The following is a 22,199-nucleotide window of genomic DNA, read 5'->3' as shown; positions in this document are numbered from 1 at the left end:
ACATTGCAAAATTATTGGCGTTTTGTAATCATTAAAGTCTGGCTGACGTAGGTATTTTACTCAGCTCCATTCATAATACGCTACTTATTTTACGGGAACATTTCTCGTCCGCTGACGCGAACATCTCTGCTAATTGGGTGTTCTCGCCCACTATTACTGCGTGACGGATTTCTAGACGACTTCCTACCGGCTCTTTATCAGTCTCACGCTGTGATTGGCATCTGAATGGTAAATTTATCATCATTCCACTTTTCATACATCCAATGCGAGATTGATTTATGTGGATGAAAAATAAACCTTGAAATTTTATCTTTGTTTTGTGCGTGAAATTATCTCGATTTGTTTCACTAAATGGTTTCATTACATGCATATTATCGTAATCGTTAGGATCACATTTATTTTTGGTTTTGCATGACATAACTGTCACTTTATTTAAAATAAACAAACATTGCTTGCTTGCGTTACCCAATTACTCTGACACCCTCATTGCCTTGCCACTAACTGAACATCACTGCTTATATACTTCTTAACCCCGCTGAGAATGTTCTGCTTAGCTCGGCTATCTAGTTATAAACATTTAACCAAACACTTTAGTCATGGACAATCTAAACTTGGCGGGATATCATTAACTGTGTTCGTTTTAATGTAGTTAAACAATGATAAGATTGTTAGGTATATCGTTAACTAGGCTAGTTCAGTGATAGCACATCGATCCTAGTTTCATTTAGCGGCCTTATCTGCTCCAGTGTTTTCATGAGTGTTATCATAGAGGTAGAAACATTTTTTCACCATTAATGACTCGAACACCGTAAACGCATTTTCGGAAAATTGAAAGTGGAGCAGGTAAGTTTGTACCGAATTCGGAGTACGTCGCTAGGGCTGTGGTGACGTGGTGATGTGTCGGCAGTATCAGCGGGCTGGCGTTGGCGCTGGGTGGCAGCGGTACCGGCAGTCCTACCACAGCGGCAGATGCGCGTGATTCGACCGCAACTTCCCGCGCGCCTTCACCACCACCCTCCGAAAGACAGCAGCATTCAAGGTAGCACCATGTTAGGAACGTTTGGCTTCACTCAGTATGATGTTTTTGTTTACAAATACTAGCTTTGTGACGATTAAACTCTTGTTATTTAAAATGCTGTTATACATTATTTGCCTTTTTATATTTAGTTTCAAATAATAAAGTAAATTGTACCAACCATGTGATTCGAGCTTTAATCTGTTTTTAATAATTTTGAAGGTTGAACATAAGATGATATAACAACATTTGCACAAGTTTAATCTAATAATTTTAAATATCAAAGCTAGTATTTCGTTCTCTTCTGAAATGTCACGGTGTTGGTTTTAAACATTCATTTTGAATTGATCTTTGGTTTTGGTTCTGTCGTATTTTTTTTTTGTTACTATTTTTGTTTCACGAATTTTATTGTATGTGCGTTCATTGTGATCCAGTAAATTGTGTATGCATGCTAGATGTTTGTTTTCGTACCGTTATGTTGGTTGAATTTTCGATCTGTTGGTGTCCTGCGATTATTTATATTGTAACTATTAATTATTTTGCTGTCTGCATATTTATCTTCTGTTACTGTTGTATGTATAGAGTGTTGTACAATTTTATATTTTATACTGTTGTAATTATGTAAGGTTTAAGAAAATTTCATTGAGGTTCTCCAGTAATTAAGAGTAATTACAATTTGCCTTCAATGTGAATAATGGGATCATATGTCGGTAAAAAGTCGCCACTGCCAAATAAAGTACTAATGACGATAGTTAGCATCTGCTTATTGCTCACATGAGAACGAGGAGGCCACTAAAATTGAACAATAAATAATGTGCAAAAATCTTGAAACATTTTAGGATCAGTTATTTATTCTGATGTTTTTACAAAACTTATTACTTTTCTAATTTTAGCATATGGAAGCAGTGATAATGTAAAATACTAAGCGTTCTCCATTAGGGCCTAGCGCTTGCCATAAACAATGCTCATGTCACGTCATAGTCTCTTCAATGAATGACTGTCAGTCGACACGACTATATTGAAGTGGGATATGCGACGACAGATTGCAACAATGTTGCCAACAATACATAGTTACAATATTTAAATGGGGTCTCAGATATTTCAAGTGGAACTTAAAATTTATGAGAACCATATGAACAAACAAATTTATAAACATTTAAAATTGTTTGTTGTTTGATACTTAAGCGATTTCTTAGTACCTTGGAACGTATTAAAATATGTGTATAGAATTTACACTTTAGCTATCTGTATATAATGTTCAAAATTTGCATAAAAGATTATATTTTTAATTACACACCTCATTGCAAAAGCCTTGATGTGCTTAACTAGCTCTCGCTTATTTCACTGAATTTTAAACCTCTCAAGTCTTTTTATACTAGATATAGGAGATAGTTGCTACAATGTTTAACATATACAAATTATTTTAGGATATTTATGAAAAATGACATTGTGTTCATTACAAATTTCACTAATTTTAGATGCAAAACAATTATAAACATTAAAAGTTTTGAAAACCTGAGAACTTTCTAAAAACACACTGATTTGTTTATTATTAAAATCAGATTTTTAAGATATCTATTAAAGTTCTTGTTGAAAGTATGTTTCCGTTCCATTTCCGTGTAATTAAAGAATATCGATGAATCAACATCTAGTACTTTTCCTGCTGATAGCTTATTTGCTCTATCAGTGATCTTTATTTTATCTATTAAACAAATTATATTTGCGATTTTGGTTTTTCCGTATGTTTGTATCTATGGGCCATGTATATTAGTAATGTCAAGTTTCTCATAAGAACATATACAGTCAGCAATGTTCTATGAAGACATCATTTTACAGAGAATGAAAAGCAATAAAATGAGTATATTAAACTTTTAATACAAAATCTCAATAAAGTATAATAATAGGTAAATGCTATAATATATCCATTTAGAATTGAAATGTTTGCACAAACTCATAACACATTCTAAATGCGCTATTTTAGAGGCGCAGCGTTGTTTGTTATAACTCGCTCATAATTCGGGACTACGGCTAAGTGCTTATGTCATGCGACGAGAATAGAAGGCGGCTGTCAATGGGAAGTTATTGCGTTTTTTTTTTCACCGCAATCTTTTTGCTCGAGGTTGTTGACTCGTCTCTGGATGTCATGGCAAGGATGCGGCGGTGCGCACTACTGACGGACACGTAATCTGGTATCTGTTTCGACGTTTTTTGTGCTCTTATGTTTTAAGGTATCAGAATTATATTATTTTTTTTAACGCAACGTCGTAGCTCATTTACGAAGTGTTGGTTTTAAAAACGAATGCAAAACCGAAATTATTATTTAATATGTTGTTTGTACGAATAATGTTCGCCAATAATTGTAGCAAGAATGCGACAGTTTTCTAAATAGCTAAATCCCATTGACAAATTAATGCTATTTTTGAATACTTTTTCACAATGATTAATATTTCATTATTATTATATTAATTTCAAATGTTAGTGTTGCCATTCTTAAATTATTACGATATCAAATTTCTATTGCCGTGTTATGTTTTACGTTTACTTGGAAATAGTTTTGTAGTAGTGTAGTATACTATTTATTGAAAATAAAGGTCGTATTGTTATGAATCTCAAGCGTACTAAATATCCAAAAACAGCTAAATACATAATTTATAGGCGGCGGCTCCATTCGAGATATTCATTAATTTAACCACGTATATCCAAGACTATCATATATACGACACCCATAATATTTCCTAAGAGTTTAATGGCTAAATTGCTATCACTAACTTTAATAAATTACTGTATATTATGATTACTCTTAAGTTGCTGTCATAACGGTATAAATTTGAAAGAACTATGCATTAAACATAAAATAAAAAGCTTTCACATAATGATTCTCCCAAATACCGACAAAAAAATTCAATTGTTATTATTTTATATAAATAATAATAAGCACACTAATCGATCATAGGTAATTATCTGCTCGATTTACTTGATACCAATGATGTATTAGGTATTTTTACAGCCTCTAAATAAATAAATAGTGAAACTATACAAAAACCTCATTTTAAAGAATATTAATTACTTACCAGTTTATTACATTCTTTAAACTATTACGAGTGACAATATAGTGCAAAGCTATTTTATTAAAACGCATCGTAAGGCAAATATTGTCTAACATGATGTCAGCATTAATAATAGTTTCCGTCGATTTGCATATTTATAATTTATTTCGTAATCGAAGTTATTGTTTAATTTAAAATGTATTTAAATGAAATACGAATACGTCTTGTACTATGTGTATAATACTTTTAAATATTTGACCGACAAATGCTTCAAAAGCTCAAACGTATAGCAAGCGTTTTGCAGCGATTTAAGTTGTGGATTCATTTCTGACTGATAACCAAAATATTATACCTTAAGCAAATGACTAAACGTAGAAAGGTGAAATAAGAATATTAAGCGTACGAACTAGTCAAGTTTTTTGCGGGTTTAGATCCAATGAACTGTGGACTGTAATTGGATTTGACTGGAAAGTATTAACTACCTCTGATCATTGTCGTCATTCATACTATGTTAAGTCGATTGCTGGATATAGCATGTCTGTCTGTCGTGATGTATTTTCATATTAAAAACTTATTAACATGCATTCATTTCCTAAGAAAAATAAGAATATATTTTCCGTTTCATATTACTTAATTTATTAATTTAAAAGTACATTATCAAAATATATTTACTAATAACTGATGATTTAAATACGAAATGTTTTGTAAATAACATAAATATTCACGTTACTGAGATCAAAGTTAAATTTACATGCTATCTCACCTTTTTTGCTAATTGAGATGTATCAATATTATGATTATATTCGATTATATTTTTTAAGTGCACGTAATTTATTTCCTTTTAATATTTTGTAATCTTAATGAAATTAATTTAAATAATTCCACTTAATTGCAGCCAGTCTAAAAATAAAAAGCAAAAAAAAATAACTGTTTGGAAACAAATTAAACTTGTTATCTTTTCACATAAACCGGTATTAGGCCGCTATCTCCATAACATTTAGTCATATATGCAAATATATGCATTACATAAGTACCGTGGTTACATCACCCCTCAGTAATTTGCGTTTTGACCACGGGTAAGGGAATCCATTGTTATTTACTTAATTCAAAGTTCCATAACGTCACGTTTATCAATAAACCAAAATGAGCGTTTAAGTTAAGGCCGTATGATAAGGAATATATATATATATATATATATATATATATATATGTTTTCATACTAATATTGATATTGAGATGTCTTTTTTACGTCGTTTGTCATATTTTCGTAACTCAATGAATAATTTGATTCTAATAGTGTAATTGAGAAATCTGAGATCGATAAACTATGGCCTAGAATATAAAACACAAGCATAAATTCAAATTGCTATAATGATAAATCGCGGAATTTATTTGTATGTTGCAAAATTTTAATACATTCGTCAAAATAATAATAATATTTAGATCAGTGTACGGATTACTCGAAAGGTGGCTTGTATTCAACTATAAGTTTATACAAACATTTCAAAACGCTAATTCTATAAGGGGGGTTAATAGCTAGCACCGGTTCTACGCTCTCTACTAACATAGATTATCGAGATTACCCAGGGTTACTTCATGTATTTGTGGCCTAGAAACGTTTGTTTATTAAATAGGTCCATAATTGTTGCACGTTTTATATATAAAAGCTATATCGTTTGAAATTTATTAAATAATACAATCATACACACAGTCATTGATTTTTTTAATGTTACTTAATTTAAAAGCACTTTATAGCTTAGATTAAGAAGAGGAATGGTGCTACAACTCTCATTGCGGAACCCTATTAAAAAACAAGTTTAAAAAAAATGATATAACATAAGTATAACTTGTTGACTGTTACATTTATAACGGTAACAAATCACAATACCGTTGCAAAACTTATAATTGATCGTTAGATAGAGAAATGGGTAAATCAAATAAATTTAGTTAATGAACTGTTATTTATGCTACTTTAAAAGCAGGTTGGATCGGTTATTGTCAATCAAAAATACACTACAAACAGTCCATCACGTTACCAGTCAAAACTGCCATAGGATTATAAACCTTGTATACATTTATTACTCAAATTATTTGTTGAAAGTGGTTAATAATTATTACTTGCAAATTGCGATTTGCTGTACCCGAATATACTTCAATATGACCCGTTACATACTGCCTAGCAACGGTCGATGGTAGAGTTCGATGTCCGGAAAAAGCCTCAATCCGATCTCATAGTTTCGGTATTCGCGATTCATCATGTTACGGTTGCCGTCAATCAAGCAGGCGTAGTCGAATTATTTTTAGGTCACTTCTTATGGTGAGTTTCTCATTGTAACATTTCGCGATGTCTGTTTTTGCCACTATTGTAATTATTCAAAATTTCACTACGAAAAAAATAAGATTGTATCAATTTTCGGACTACTTAAATAAATTAAGTAAACTATTTTAACCGCGAAATATCCGTATTTCAGTTGAGACGCAGCACGAGTTTCAGTGGCTGCCTAAGAAATAGTTCTCGCCTTTCTTTATAAAAATTTATGTTTCCTATATCTACATACTATTGATATTTTTTTAACTGATAATTTTAGAGGCTACGGGCTGAAACTTAAAAAAGGCTACATAAATGTCCAGCATGATATATTTCTACCGTTTAGGGATAACTCATAATAATAATTTTTTATACTTTACTTTTTATGAGAAATGATATCTTACTTATGAAGCACTTTTAAGTAATGCAGCATTAATCCTTATCCAATTAGTATGTTAAATGCACTGTGCATTTAATATAGATCAGTATGACAGCATGTAATTTAAATGTATATTTTCGAAGATATTACAGATTTCAAATGACATAGGGGTTTGTATTATTCTATGACGAAAAGCTGTGATCGTTGTGTATGGAGACATTCTACAGTATATTTAGTATTAGCGTTGCACCCGTGCGAAGCCGGGGCGGGTCGCTAGTATTCTTATAAAATTGATTTTAAGTTATAGGATTAACTTAACGTTCATGAGCTAACAGCAATTATCTTTTGACGTTTTTATAACATTTATTTAATGGAAAATGCACCGTCCTTTATAAAATAAGAAATATTACATAATATTTTATAAAGTTTCATTAAATTTCTCGGCGTACCGATAGAGAGCGTTCGCAGTCACGACCCGGCGATCCTAGCGCCGTGTTCAAGACGCTTCGTGACCGGTAACGAAGCCGAAAATGTATTATGGAACGGGTAAATCAATCTGTAATTCTTCTACCGTGCTCGAACTGGTAACCGCCCGTCATTTAAGTAGAAAATTTCTCGTTGACAGGAAAGTTGGAACAACTTTTACCGGATTTAATCTTGGGGTATTTGTGAGAAGGTGCATCGCATTGGTTATACAGGACTACAAAATCGAACCCTGATATTGTTAATTTATTACATACAAATTATAATTTTATATATGTAATTAAACCGTGGATACAGTAAACTCGATTTATATATATTCAGATAAATGTTCAAGTTAAACCACTTAGCTGGTTCTGTAAGTACATCATAACAGCGAGTAAAATTTGATAATTATTTACAGAAGCAAAAGTAGTCAATAAACGTTTTCCTCGTTTTGGTGTCGAAGCTTTGACTTCAAATAATTCGTTATTCAAAACGAAACATTCATTAAATATTCATAAGTTCGCAAACAAACATTAAATAATATCATACACATACTAAGTCGCTGATTATATTAACAACAACAATAAATCTTAGTTACGTACTACTTATGTACTAACACAATGAATACATAAACTTGCTGTAGTTTCATATGACATTGAAACTAATCCCACTTGTTGCCTTAGCCTTGGAAACTACGCACCCGACCGCACAAGGACGGGAACTTGTTTACGTCATTTACAGGGACAGACGTTTAAAATTGAAACTATTATCATTGTAATAAGAACATAAATTCATTAACGCTCAATACAAAGCTCTAGAACCTTCTAACAACGTACAAGCTGCAAAAGTTCTTGTTTACTTTGTATATTAGCACTTAATTGTAAAGGTATTATGGTCGATTTTTAAACCAACCACATCAAGGTAGGTTACTGTTACTACTCATAGTGATAGTGTCCGGATATTGTCCGGATGTTTTCTCCGTGGAAAAATATTTTACTAACCACCCGACGGATTTTAACCCTCGAGTCTCTTGTGCTGTACTAACGTGGCTAGCCTTAGTTACAATGTAAGTTATATTTCAGCCATGAATTAGACTTGAATGTGGAGTCTATGGTTACGACGTCCTGTAAACCAAACCGCGTTAAATGTCTTTAACCACATAATCTGTCATCGGTCTTAAGAATGCTCTTGACACGAAAGTAATCTTGGAGATGACATCAGAGTTGGCTACGTTATATGCATTTATGAATGTTAACCTTCTCGAGAGATATATTTAATTTATATTATTGTTATTGAGAAAGTAGTTCATAGTGGTTCTCGTTTATGCTTATTAATTTTATTAACCTCTTTCCCCAACTAAATGGCAGTGAATCATAGTAATTATAAACAATATCGGACGTTTAAACTATATTTGAATATACAGTCAAACGTATAAATTATTATAGTTGCAATGTAAAACTTAGTATTTGCTAATGTAAATCAGTATTCGAAGCGCAAAGGCCTTAAAATTTTATGCTCTTGTGTGTCGACTGTACAGAATAAAATTGAAGTATAACGCATCACCTATTACTTTCTTGAATCAAATACAGTACGCTTAAAATGTAACCGACATTAATTTAATATCATAACTAGTTGTGCTTAGTAAACAATAACTTATAATTTTAAACGTACCGACAAAAAAATATATTAGATGAAAGATGTGTGAAAATGACATAACTTGAAAATAAATTCAATTTAATTTACCAATGTAATGGATATTTTGATAAATATGAATAAATTCCTTACTTATGGTTACAATATATTTAAAACAAAGTAACACATATGATACTCAGTTTTTATTGCGCATATGCGTAGGGACTCCTTGATGTCGAACAGTATTTCAATATTAATTTTTAAGACAGGAAACGTCACGTGCTGGAATCTATTTATGAAAGTTGATATAAAACGGGTATGAATTGATTAAATGTGTCACATACCATCACAATTTCCGGTTTCGATGAAAATTGCCTTGAAAGATAATTTTGTAAAAGGTCAAAGTGGCAAATAATCGTGTGATTTTTATCTAAAACGAGATATTAGCAATATAAACATCATTTTTAACGATTATTCCTTCGAAATATTTCATTTTAAATTATTTACAATAACATAAAATATACATAGCCTGTAGTTCATAGTAATAGAAATGGGCTTAAACAAAATAGGCTTATTAATTAACCCTTCGGGTGCCTGGTGGGTCTGACAGACCCGTCACTTCAAAAAATCAACGATAACTTTTAAATTTTTGTAGCAAACCCGCTGCACTCCCGAGTAGCTTCGCGATATAAACTAACGGCTATTTTGACTACTCTCCCGCTGTCCACAACGTACACCCATCCGAACAACACGCATTTTGTGTGCGCTCGGGTCTCAGGGACCCGACCAGGCACGCGGCGTAACTTTTAATCTTTAAGCTATTATTTTTGTTTTGTCTCTTTTATTTATATTGGGTGGTAAATTATTTATGGAAAAAATATTGATGCAGTTATAATGACTGGGCGATTAATAAATGATGAAATTCGCCAAGCTTTAGAGAGAAATTTTGAAGAAAATAAAGATCAGGATGTAGTTTTTGATGAAAGTGAAGATGAGTCAGATACATAATTCTGATGTTGACAAGGAAGAAGTAAAAGTCTATAACGAACCAAATAACAGGAATAATATATATACAACGATCAAAAGTGATTTATATGTCCCAGCCATTAAGTAATTTTGGTCACAGATCAATATATAAAGGCCTTGGTTATTGTTTCTGGATTCTCAACACTACTGGCATAAACGCAATGTTAATGCAAACGTTATTCATATGTTAAACAATTCGGATACTAGAAGGAACTTTATAAAAAAATGGGCATAGTATTGACTGCTCTACATCAGACTGAACGACGTAATGCAAAATCTTACCTTACTTTACGTAAGAGAATCAGCTCTCATTTAGGGGAACCCTCAGAGCCACCACACAAAAAACATAACGCTAGTACGAAAAAGCGTTGTTATGTATGTCCTAACCAAAAAGATCACAAGTCTAAATACATCTATGTGTCTTGCACAAGTCATATTTGCTTGGAACACGCAATTTTTAAATGTGAAAATTGTCACATAAATACAGATTAGTTACAAGCAATACCTTTGTTTCTTTTATATCAAAATATAAAAGTTTGTAAGTTGATTAATTAGTGCCTTAAATTAATGTAAAGTTTGATTGTTGACCTCAATTAAAAAAATATATATTGTTGATTTAAACATAAGTGTTTATTTTTATTACGTAAAATTAGAGACTTTTTAATTTTTTTAATATAACTTTGTAGAAGAACTTTAGTTTAATTTTATTTTTCATTCATATAGCTAAACAGCTCTAAAATAAATATAAATACATTATTTGGCGTTCTGACTAATAAAATAAGCAAAAACGAGCATTTTGTTACCGGGTCCCACAGACCCACCAGGCACGCCATGTAAGTTTTACCCACCAGGCACCCGAAGGGTTAATACTTCGTTAGCCACTGAATATACGAGCGTGGTGAGTAATAACAATGTAAGAATTTGAAAACCACTTAAATAATAAACAATGAAATATTTGATATATGGTTAGGATTTGAACCCTCATTTTGAGACTTTTTCTTGATTATTTTCAAATGTTTATTTGATCTTTCTAATGTGTGATAAATACATAGTTTTTTTTTAATCTTAACTTATAAAAGATCATTGGTTTATAAGTCTTAATTTAATAAAATACTCAACATTTTATTTTTATATAATAATTTATTTTATACTTAGAGTGCTTTTTGATGCAGTAAAATAGCTTACACTTATTAAAATTCCAATTCATAGAAAGGACTGATTACGAAACATCGTCATCCGAGGTTGTACATTAATTATTTCGTCACAGCAAAATAATTTGTAGGTTCAAGACGAAACGAGGCCTAAATTGACCTGCATTAGAAGCTACCATTAAACTATTACATTCACTGTTAATATATTTTATCTCGATCAACCCGATTAAGATTCAGATATTTCGTACAATTCCTATATGAATATAACTTATATATATCACAAGTAGATCATCGTTTTCGATTCACTGATTCTAAAACGAAATAGAAATATAATTCACATCTATCAGAATTTTTAATTATTATAAATGAAGTAGACAGACGTCTTTACATGTTTAAATCTGATTGACTGTTCTCACAAATATTGCAAAATGCTTACAAAAAAAGGTCGATTAACATGCCATTGGGTATATTCCATCACTTTTTTATATTTATGTAACACTTGTTTGTCTAGAAAGATTGATGAAGACATTGATTTTAACATCGAAAGAAAGGCTGCCTGCAAAATAAATACCGCTGCCTTTCAATTTGATATACTATACGTTTATGTATATTTAAATATTTATAATTTCACGTTACTCAATGGCATCAATATTTCTACGATTATTGTCCCATCCACTATACATTATCATTCTTTCTCAAAAGGTTTTGCAAATGCACATAACACAGATGCACTCACTCTGGTAGAACAGAGAATTCCAATATAATAAGAACGGACGTGATTTCCATGAACGAGGTTACTGCTGACTATTTTTCAGCCGAAAAACATTTATTGAGCGATTTTCATTCGTCAGAACCATAGAGTTTAAGAAACCAAATGCGAAACTTTTTTTTTTTAAATAGATTAAATAATAATCAATATTTTCAATATACAATCATAATTAATAACGATTTAAGTCATACCGCGCCTTGTAAATGTTTATTATTTTTCAAGAGGTACGAGTATCTGTAAAATTAAAAATACAAATTCATGCTCAAAATAATTTCCGCATTTGAACATAATTAAAGTCATATTTACTTTTGTAAATTAATTTTACGATATAAAACCTGAGCAAAATGTAGATTATATATATAGTACAAAAAAGATATTATACTAACTGGCATAGTTCTAGTTTCAACTCGATATTTTATATGATTATATTGATTACTTATTGTAATTGCTGTTTTTCCTCAAAGACTTGCAGCTGTCAAATCAAGGTTACGTAAGCCACCGTGTTACAATTATAAGGCCAACGGTAGATGTTTAAAGTAAACATTTCATATTATACTGTTCCTATTAAATTTACATTTTATAAAAATATATTATTCTACTTTTTACATTTTAAAAACAAGATATATATATATTTAGATTGTAAACATATAATATTTATATTTTATGCAAATTTCGTAATAAAACTAGGAAATCTGGTTTACAAACTAATTATTTTTATAGAAATGTTTGATGAAGAGATTATGAGTATTTAGATTTCAGAAATTCTTTATCATTCGTTTGAGATTTAATAAAAACTGGGCTGGTTAATCAAAATCTAATTATTCTTTATTCAAGTAAGCTTATAATAGCGCTTTTGAATCTTCATGTTACAGAGTTGAATTAAATGTATAGCTACCACTGGTTCATAGAGTATGTTCAACCGAAAAGAACCAGCAATAAACTCATACTTACTTCACCATTTGAGGTACACAGTATTTCAAAAAAGTATAATATATTTTTTATATATCCCGTCTACAAATGAAAAAATATCATATCCACGAAATATAATGTTGTATAAAATCGATAATTATGGTTGAGTTTTTATAATCCAGAATTATACGGGAAGGCGGTAGTGTTGCCCAAATGCAAGAACAAGACGAGACTTAGCCAGTCTTGGTCTTGGTCTTGGTCTTGCGCTCCCAGTCTTGGTCTTGGTCTTGGTCTTGCAGCAAGAGTCTTGCAAGTCTTGCAATTACCTATTCGTCTATTACTATTTATTAAAGTTTATTTTAAATCTTAGAAAAACGTATTAGAATTGGAACATTGTGAGCTTGAATTAACATAGCCATAGTAAAGATCAAGCAGATTATTAAATTACTAAAAATTTGATAAGAAATTTGAAAAATCAACTGATCTATATGTCGTTTTTCATGGAAGTAACTGTTTCTTAATAATAATATCTTATATTTAAGAAACAGTTACTTCCACTTTGGTATTTGTTTTTTTACATGTCTTAGCAAATAAGCTTACATTTGCTAAAACATGTAATAAACAAATTAATTACAATAACTTTATAATATATACTTACTAGAATGGTGGTGTAGGTACTACACCACCCCCCTTACCCCCCACCCCTTCCCCAACCTTAAATTCGGGATGCGAATTTCTAATGCAATCCCTGATCATTATAATGTATTCATTTGCATTCTAAGCACTCTGAAACTTATTTATTCTTTAGAACACCTGAAGGTACTCTTAAAATTCGAAATTATTTTGCATGAGTATACCTACGCCCTGTGGCGGCCATAAAATAGTGTCAAATGTTGTGATTTCGGCGCCGCGGCAACGATTGTTGTATATGATTTCAAAAGAAGCCGCCGGCGCGTGTATCATAACCATGTGCTTCCGAAAAACGGCAAATTTCTTTGAGAAGTAAGTACAAAACCTTTGATGCCGCATTATCAAAGCGCCGATGATTAAAACATAACTATGCATGCACTCATTTTGATTTTAATTGATATTTTTTTATTCGCTATGTAGGTATGTTTATGGTATTACTCGTAATGCGCATAGGTCCAGTTTTTCATATTCTTTGATACAGTTTTTTGCGTCTCATAGAATTCCTAAGCGTACCTATACACCGAACTGTTACACCTAACTACTCCTAAATAAGTCCTAGCTGCAAGACGCAAGAGTCTTGCAGGCCATGTCTTGTTCTTGCTCAAGTCTTGCACGGTCAGTCTTGGTCTTGGTCTTGCTAAAAATACGCGGTCTTGTTCTTGGTCTTGGTCTTGCAAAAACGCAAGAACAAGACCAAGACTGCAAGACCAAGACTGAATTTGGGCAACACTAGAAGGCGGAATATTTTTACGTAGATTTCTTTCTTAATACAATCAGTTCGTAAACAAGAGTAAAATAGACCCAGATTTTTTATTTTTTTATTTTATAGGTTGGCGGGCGAACATATGGGCCACCTGATGGTAAGTGGTCACCATCACCCAAAGACAATGACGCTGTAAGAAATATTAACTATTCCTTACATCGTCAATGTGCCACCAACCTTGGGAACTAAGATTTTATGTCCCTTGTGCCTGTAGTTGCACTGGCTCACTCACTCTTCCAACCGGAACACAACAATACTGAGTACTGCTATTTGGCGGTAGAATAACTGATGAGTGGGTGGTACCTACCCAGACGGGCTTGCACAAAGCCCTACCACCAAGTAATTCAAAGTTAATAATTTACAAATCGACCTTGACCTAACATTGATCGCCCTATTACTGCAAGAATAGCAACACGAGCTCTCGAAGAAGATATTCGAAGGACGGAACGACTCGAGTCGCAATTCAAGGCTCTTAGAATAATCAAGGATAATGCGACTTAGAAAATAAATAACAGGTTGGGGAAAAAGTTTCTTCGTATTTTATATGAAAATTCAAAATATTTTTTTTAAAGTTTATTTACATTTGACTAAAGTATGTAGGTGCCATTTGTTCCATAACTTTTTGCCATCTTGTTGGTAGTGACATGATCCCATTGCTGTAAAAATTTTGGGGCTTCTGATCGAAAAACTGCGACAAGTGGTTTTGGCAGTCCTCTCGTGATGTTAACCTGACACTGCCTAAGGAATTCTGCAGAGACCGAAACAGATGAAAATCTGAAGGTGCAAGGTCAGGACTATACGGCGGATGCATTAATACCTCCCAGCCAAACTCTTGTAATTTTTGTTGAGTGGCTAAAGATGTGTGAGGTCTAGCGTTGTCATGGTGAAAAACCACACCCCTTCTGTTGATCAATTCTGGCCGCTTTCTCTCAATTTCTTGTTTCAATCTCATCAATTGTTCGCAATACAGTTCTGAATCGATGATCCTGCCGGGCGGTAACAGCTCATAATGAATGATGCCCTTCCAATCCCACCATACACACAGCATTACCTTGTTGCGAGTTAATCCGGGCTTTGCCACAGTCTGTGAAGCTTGACCGGCCTTTGACCACGATCTTTTTCGCACGTTCTTGTCGTATGTGATCCACTTTTCATCACCAGTTATCAGCTTCTTCAAAAATGGTTCGGTTTCATTACGTCGTAATAAAGAATCACAAATGAGTACACGGTTCATTAGGTTTCTTTCAGTGAGTTCATGAGGCACCCATATATCGAGCTTTTTTGTGTACCCAGCTTTATTCAAATGAATCAAAACCGTTTTGTGGTCAATTGCCAGTTCTTCAGCTACATCGTAACTACTAATATGCCGATCTTGCTCCACTTTTTCAAAAATGGCATCAATTTTGTCCTTAAGAGGGCGACCAGAGCGAGATGCATCTTTGATATCAAAATTTCCGGCTTGAAAACGCTTAAACCAAACTTGCGCTACTCTCACAGATACTGCATTAGGTCCATAAACATCACTAATTTTTTTCGCGGCTTGAGTTGCATTTTTACCTTTTTTATAATAAAATTTTAAAATGTATCGAATTTCTTCTTTAGATTCACTCATTTTAACAACAACAAAAACAAATGAAAATCACACAAATTCCTAATTTGAATTTGGAAGTGCCTTCTTTAATATTAAAACTTTTTAATGATACTAAAGCCAGCCAGATACAAATGGTATAGCCAAAGAGATTTTATTACAAGTTCATACATACTATATGCGAAAAGACTTTTTCCCCAACCTAATAGGTTAAATCTTGTATTTGTATATAGAGATTGTTCAATTAATATTTTGGTTTCTAACAACTTTTATCTATTATAGATAGAGTTTCCTGAAAGTCGAATTCTGTACATATTATTCTATAAATGATTTACGAAATGCCGATAAAAGTCGGCCATTTTGATTTCGTATGACGCCATAACTTACAAAACTAAGTAAATTATTATGGCTTTTAATCATACTTTAAAGTTATTAAAATTGATTTAAGACCGGTTTGTATGAATATACTTCTACTTCTAGAAGATTCCCAGAAGAATGACTATAAATTAGAATACTGAAATTGCCTCGACAGAAAAATCCAATAACTTTGAATTGGCTTAAACCCGGAACCTAGGTTCTGATGGAGAGGCGAAAAATCTACGTCCTTACAAAAAAGCCGTTAAAACTAAGTCCAGGTAAATATCAACCATGTTACGTAAAAGTATTTTAATTTCATGAACTCATTGAGTTTAAGGTCAATGAGTTTCTTACCGGGTCCTCTGCCGACAAAGTACATACTGAACTGGCTAAAAAAATTAAACCAAGAGCTTGTAAATCCCTCACTTCTGGCCTGGTCCTCTTCTCCTTTTTGATGAATTAGACAAATAGATTTAGCTCATACAAATTTACTGGTACTTACTCGGGTTTCAACCAAAACAAGTGCAGATGCACAAGTTCCAACCACTGGCGGTTTTTGGTTTTTTTTTTTATGTTATAGGTTGGCGGACGAGCATATAGGCCACCTGATGGTAAGTGGTCACTATCACCCATAGACAATGACGCTGTAAGAAATATTAACAATTCCTTACATCGTCAATGTGCCACCAACCTTGAGAACTAAGATGTTATGTCCCTTGTGCCTGTAGTTACACTGGCTCACTCACCCTTTAAACCGGAACACAACAATACTAAGTACTGTTACTTTTCGGTTGAATAACTGATGAGTGGGTGGTACCTACCCAGGCGGGCTTGCACAAAGCCCTTACTTAGTTTACTTGGTAGTGTAAAGTTCACTGGGTCTTAGATAGCTTAGCTTAGCTTAGATTTCAAAACCTTGCTGTTCATCAACTCAAATTCAAATTCTCTTGTAATATTACGATTTTAAAGATCTTGTAGAGCCTACTTGAATAAAGTATGTTTTGATTTAAAATTTTATATAATGTTGAAACCTGTATATTTTATCAATTGTTTACGTCATACGCGAGTCTCCGAATGTCTTTGAAATGTTTGTAAACAAAACTATAAATTAAATACGTGATGTGAAGGTAATTATATTTCATTAAATAACTCTATAGTCTTTATCACAATGGAAAAAGATTAAATATGTAAATAATAAATATAATTCGATTAATATATTACGCGTTTTCAAACTTACTGTTTATTATTATTCATTGATTTTAGGAAAATTAAAAATTTATTTGCTAGGTCAATGCATCCTTACCATATTTCATAGAAATATAGTTCATACGTTTCGAAATATCTATAACTATAGATAATTACTGTTTTGAGGTTCCCACCATTAAACGAGTAATTATGAGACTTACATTACGATTGGCATAAACATACACAGACAGGACGTCTGCCGGGCTTTGCGAGTATTTTATATATTAACTTGCTTCATAATAATAAACAGACAGATTTACTCTGGCATTTATAACATTAGTATGGAAGAATTCATGCCAGATTAAAATGTTTTCGTTGTAAGAACGTTGTCACGTGGTGACTTGAGACAATATAGTTTTAGAAAATGAGAGAAATTTTCATTAAAATTCTAATTATATATAATTTTCCTTTAAATGGTCTTAGTTTCAATCTCTATCTATTATGTATCTAGTCGTATTTGATAGTGCCACGTAAGCTGTGACGAATTCTAGATTTTATTATTTAATTACGTAATTTAAAGTTTTATAAATTATTTACCGAGTTTTAAAATTATATTTATTCGATAAACTAGGTACTGGCACCAATACGCATAGTTCAGTTATATGATAATAGATGGCGCTGTAAGAATCCATAATTATATTCCATATTTTGTTTGATAATATAATTTGATTATTCCGTACAACTTGTTTATTTTTATATTAAACAATAAATAATAAATACTACGTAATCACAATATATTTATTATGTTTTCGTATGTAATCAAGAGTAAAAAAACAGTTTGACCTATCCGATATATTCTAGGAAGTTCATGAAATACGGCAGTATGTACATAACCGACCACGATCAACTTCATGGCCTAATTGAGATTGACAAGTCTGGACGCAAGTAGTTGCGAAACGTGTTCTAATTAGCACCCCGTTAACATTGACCTAGTCCGCATATAGAAGTATAATTAAAAATACACAAAAAATATATTTTAGATTATTTATAAAACGTTATCAATTACATTGATTTTTAATACGAAAACAAATTGAATAATATTGCTTACTAATAGTAGATACAGTCACAAGTGGATGTCGGTAGAGATCCCACCAAATATTTTTCCTCCAATTATACAATTAACGTACTCTGGTAATCATGGGAGTTATTTGACGGTGGGTTATTGAACATAACGTCACTCGTCAGTCTGTAGGTACTCAAGAGAAAATAATCAGTTTGTTATATTCAAAAATAATTTAAAAAATGCCTCTGCTTATTTTGTGTGTAATTATATATTTATTTTTGACACTGATTGCAAATGTTACAGCGCAAAAAATCATGACATGCTAAAGATATTAAAATCGACGCCTGATTCTTATTAATTTTAATGAAAAATTACATTATTGATCATCCACGCCGGTGAAGGCTTGTACTGCAGGTTATTTTAAAATACAGGGTCATTTATTATGAAATAATACGCTGTCGTTATTAGCAGACATTTTCGATTGTTAGAATGAAACCTTTACACGTATATAAATTGAATGGATACATTTATCGTGGCATTCTAACATTGGACAAATAACATCTGCTGCTTAGCCTAGAATGTCCCATATTCATCTCGGTCTTTAGGCAGTGCTGTAGCGCATAAGAAACGTCGGTTACCGTTACCATCTGTCGGTATGTTTTATATCTGATGGACGGTGCCTACTCGTAACGGTTTGCAGCACAATGCCGACATAGTATCGCTAAGGGTGATACAGTTATACCGGGCGTGTATAACAACGGCTCGGGGAGCTCAATTCACTGATCATGAAAATCACTTCTTCTGTTCCTTTCTATTGAGTTTAGTGCCAGCATCAGTTGTCACTATTCAATCTATAAGTGATCGCAGACAATTTATTTTTCAATATCGTTGACAAATCAAAAGTAGTTCTAATTACGAGACTAAAATATTATATAACTTCATTAAAAAATATTTTTTTAAATACACATTCTATATATGCGGCAACTACTGCATATTTATACAAATATTATTATAAAACAAACGGTGGTCACTATAGTTTACACGTGCAAAAACATATTTGGTCATTGAAACTCATTTGGATATAAGATAATTTCGCATATTTATCGAAATCCATATACGTTTACGTAAACATGAAGCGGTGTTTTCATGTTGCGCCTATGTTTATGCATAACAGCTTATCGATCAATACTACTCCACAGCTGTGCAAATAATTATATGGGAACGTAGTTTGCATTCACGAGTTTAATGGTATGTTGTTTTTATATAATGACTTTAAAATGTTCTTTAGGTTTGATGGTCTATATAGACTGGCATTGTTTTATAGACACACATAATAAAACTATAAGTTTAAAAAAATGTTGATAGCTAATTTAACAATTTCGGAAAAAAGAAACAAAACATAGATTGCTACTTATATTAATGCGTGTGCTCTCGAAATAAGAACATCCAAACATATTAAATCACGGAATACCGTCAATTTATATGTGCTCGTACAATGTTCATAGTTCTATGTACTATTATTGCTTTTATTTAATATGTAACCATGCTTCCACAGTGGAAAATTTTCACATGCAGTTGCCACATGTAAAGTGCGGTCTACAAATGAGATTCAATGTCGTTACACGAAGATTTGTAGTCACACATACAAACATGTACAAGACTATTATGTTATTGAACATAATCACCGTATTTGTCATGACATAAGTTTGCAATGAAAACACTATTACATTACATTTACATGTGTGAATTAATTTAGGATTATAAACATTGATATCGTTTTATTTAGGCATTGTTCCACATTTAATGTTTGGTGGAAAAATTACTATTATCTATTATTAGTTATTAAACGTGCTTTGATTGTACTTATTGTATTAATGATATGTATATCTTTTTAAATGTAAATGTTCTTTTATCAATACTCGAAGTATAATTTAATTGGTTAAAAATGTTTCTTTTTATTTTTTCAGGTAAGACAATGTATTCCAAACGAGGGAGATCTTATCCAAATCGGAGGTATGTGGTAAAACCATTTGTCCCAAACTCTTGTATAGGTCACACCGGCCAACGTACCAGATCACCGTACCCCACCTTTGATGTCCGACAGTTGTGAGTGAACGTCAAATTTGTCGACGGTCTTGTAGTCTCTTTAAATACATGAACCTGCCCTCGCTATGGACAAACAGGCGGTCATCCACCTCGGTGATGGTTACTTAATGTTCAACGAATTAGTCATGAGCTAAAGCAAATATTTGTTTAGCGTTTGCCTCATAATTCAATCGCATCATTTCGTTTAAAACCGCAGCAGATAACCTAGGCAAACAGCTCATTTCGAACTTGACATTACTCATGATGGTAACCTTATGACATCATCGTATGACGTTTCCGAATTTTTGAAGTAATCCTTTTAATAAACATTTGTGATTCATTTCGCTCAATATTGCTCAATTTGTAAATTTTACGCTTCGTTACAATTCTATGTATATATTGGGATAAATCATGGAAATTGCTTAATTCTCTCTTTTACTACATACTGCTATAGGAAGGGATTCATAAATAACGTGATTAAATTAACATTCGAGATTTGAAATAGCTTGTTTACGGCACGCGTCGGCAAGCTGCCAACCTACACCTGAACACATATTATAATATTTTGGCACATTGTAAACGTGTAATAACTTTGAATTTCATCCGTTTAGCGCTAATTTCAATATTGGTATAATTAAATGTTATCATAAAAGACAAATAATCACAAGACATTATCTAACAAGAGCTTATAGTCAAAAAAACAACAGCTTAAGTTCTATCAGAACATTTTATACGTTGCGTTGTTCGCTTATGATTAGAATACACATTTCTGAAACCGAAGTCTATAGATAATTTATTCAAATACGTGCTTTAAATATAATCGCGTACGATAGTTTTGCAATTCTTTATTCGAATGCAGCAATTCTTTATTCGTTGAGTTAATGACACATGACAATAGTCGATTGTGATGCTATCAGGAGTCGGTCTTCATTACCGCTATCTTGCATCGCGGTACGATCTTCATTTACGATAACGATTATGCGATGTTATGAATCATTTATTGTTTCGGTAATCGTGCACTGAATGTCTCCTTTGACACTTCGTGTTATTCAATTTTGTCGTATTCGCAGTACGTCACGTTCATAAAGAATTGTATTGACTAACGAAATATATTATTAGTTAAAGACGTTTCAACTAAAAGAAAAAGAATACGTTTCACTTACATGGGCAATGACATTGTTTATTACAGATACTTATAATATATTTTTTTAATTTATTCAGTACAACAATCACCGAAGTTTGCTTATAGAAATGACACATTAGAGACATGTGCTATGTGATTATGCTAAAAGATTCGAACAAAAAATCAAGACTACAATAAACACAAGTATGACTTACACAATTATTTATAGGAAGGTTGAAATTGGCAGCTTGTATTAGTTAATTGATTGTTGGAGTGTCGACTTACTAAAAAATTTAATGTTTAAACATCTTCCATTACATAATGCTATTTACTTCGAATAATTTCAGAAAAATTATGTAATTAAAACGTCTTTTATAGGGATAATTCTTTAGTACAAATTATGGATTACTTTTTATGTATTAAGTAACATAATTTTGTTTATTTGTATTAATTTAATGTCTTTCCTCGATAACTGTTAGGGTAATTCGTAAAGGGGTCACGTTTCATTCGATAAACCTTCGCAGCCATCTTTGTGAATCCAGTTATCAGCGTTATCTATGTTTGTTTACATTGACACGGCTGCTGTTTGCCGACGATAACGATGTTTTGCATGCGTTGACAGTATAAAAAATATCATGAGAGAC

The 22,199-nt window shown here is 32.2% G+C and overlaps 1 protein-coding gene across 4 annotated transcripts in view; it reads left to right on the top strand.

The window, feature by feature from the left end:
- Positions 1-22,199, top strand: part of LOC124534584 (protein bunched, class 2/F/G isoform-like) — a 133,210-nt gene that overhangs the window by 58,463 nt on the left and 52,548 nt on the right. For 3 of the 4 annotated variants that reach the window (XM_047110532.1, XM_047110515.1, XM_047110507.1), the window contains one exon: positions 908-1,039. The exons of the other annotated variant lie outside the window; for it this stretch is intronic. In XM_047110532.1, coding sequence (XP_046966488.1) covers positions 908-1,039 — 132 coding nt within the window. The remainder of the gene's footprint in view (positions 1-907; positions 1,040-22,199) is intronic. 4 annotated transcript variants of the gene reach the window in all.

Source organism: Vanessa cardui, chromosome 1 (genome assembly GCF_905220365.1).
Source record: "Vanessa cardui chromosome 1, ilVanCard2.1, whole genome shotgun sequence".
In the NCBI taxonomy this organism is placed as follows: domain Eukaryota; kingdom Metazoa; phylum Arthropoda; class Insecta; order Lepidoptera; family Nymphalidae; genus Vanessa; species Vanessa cardui.
Note: the sequence above shows the minus strand (reverse complement) of the source record. Positions and strands in the feature narration are given on the sequence as shown.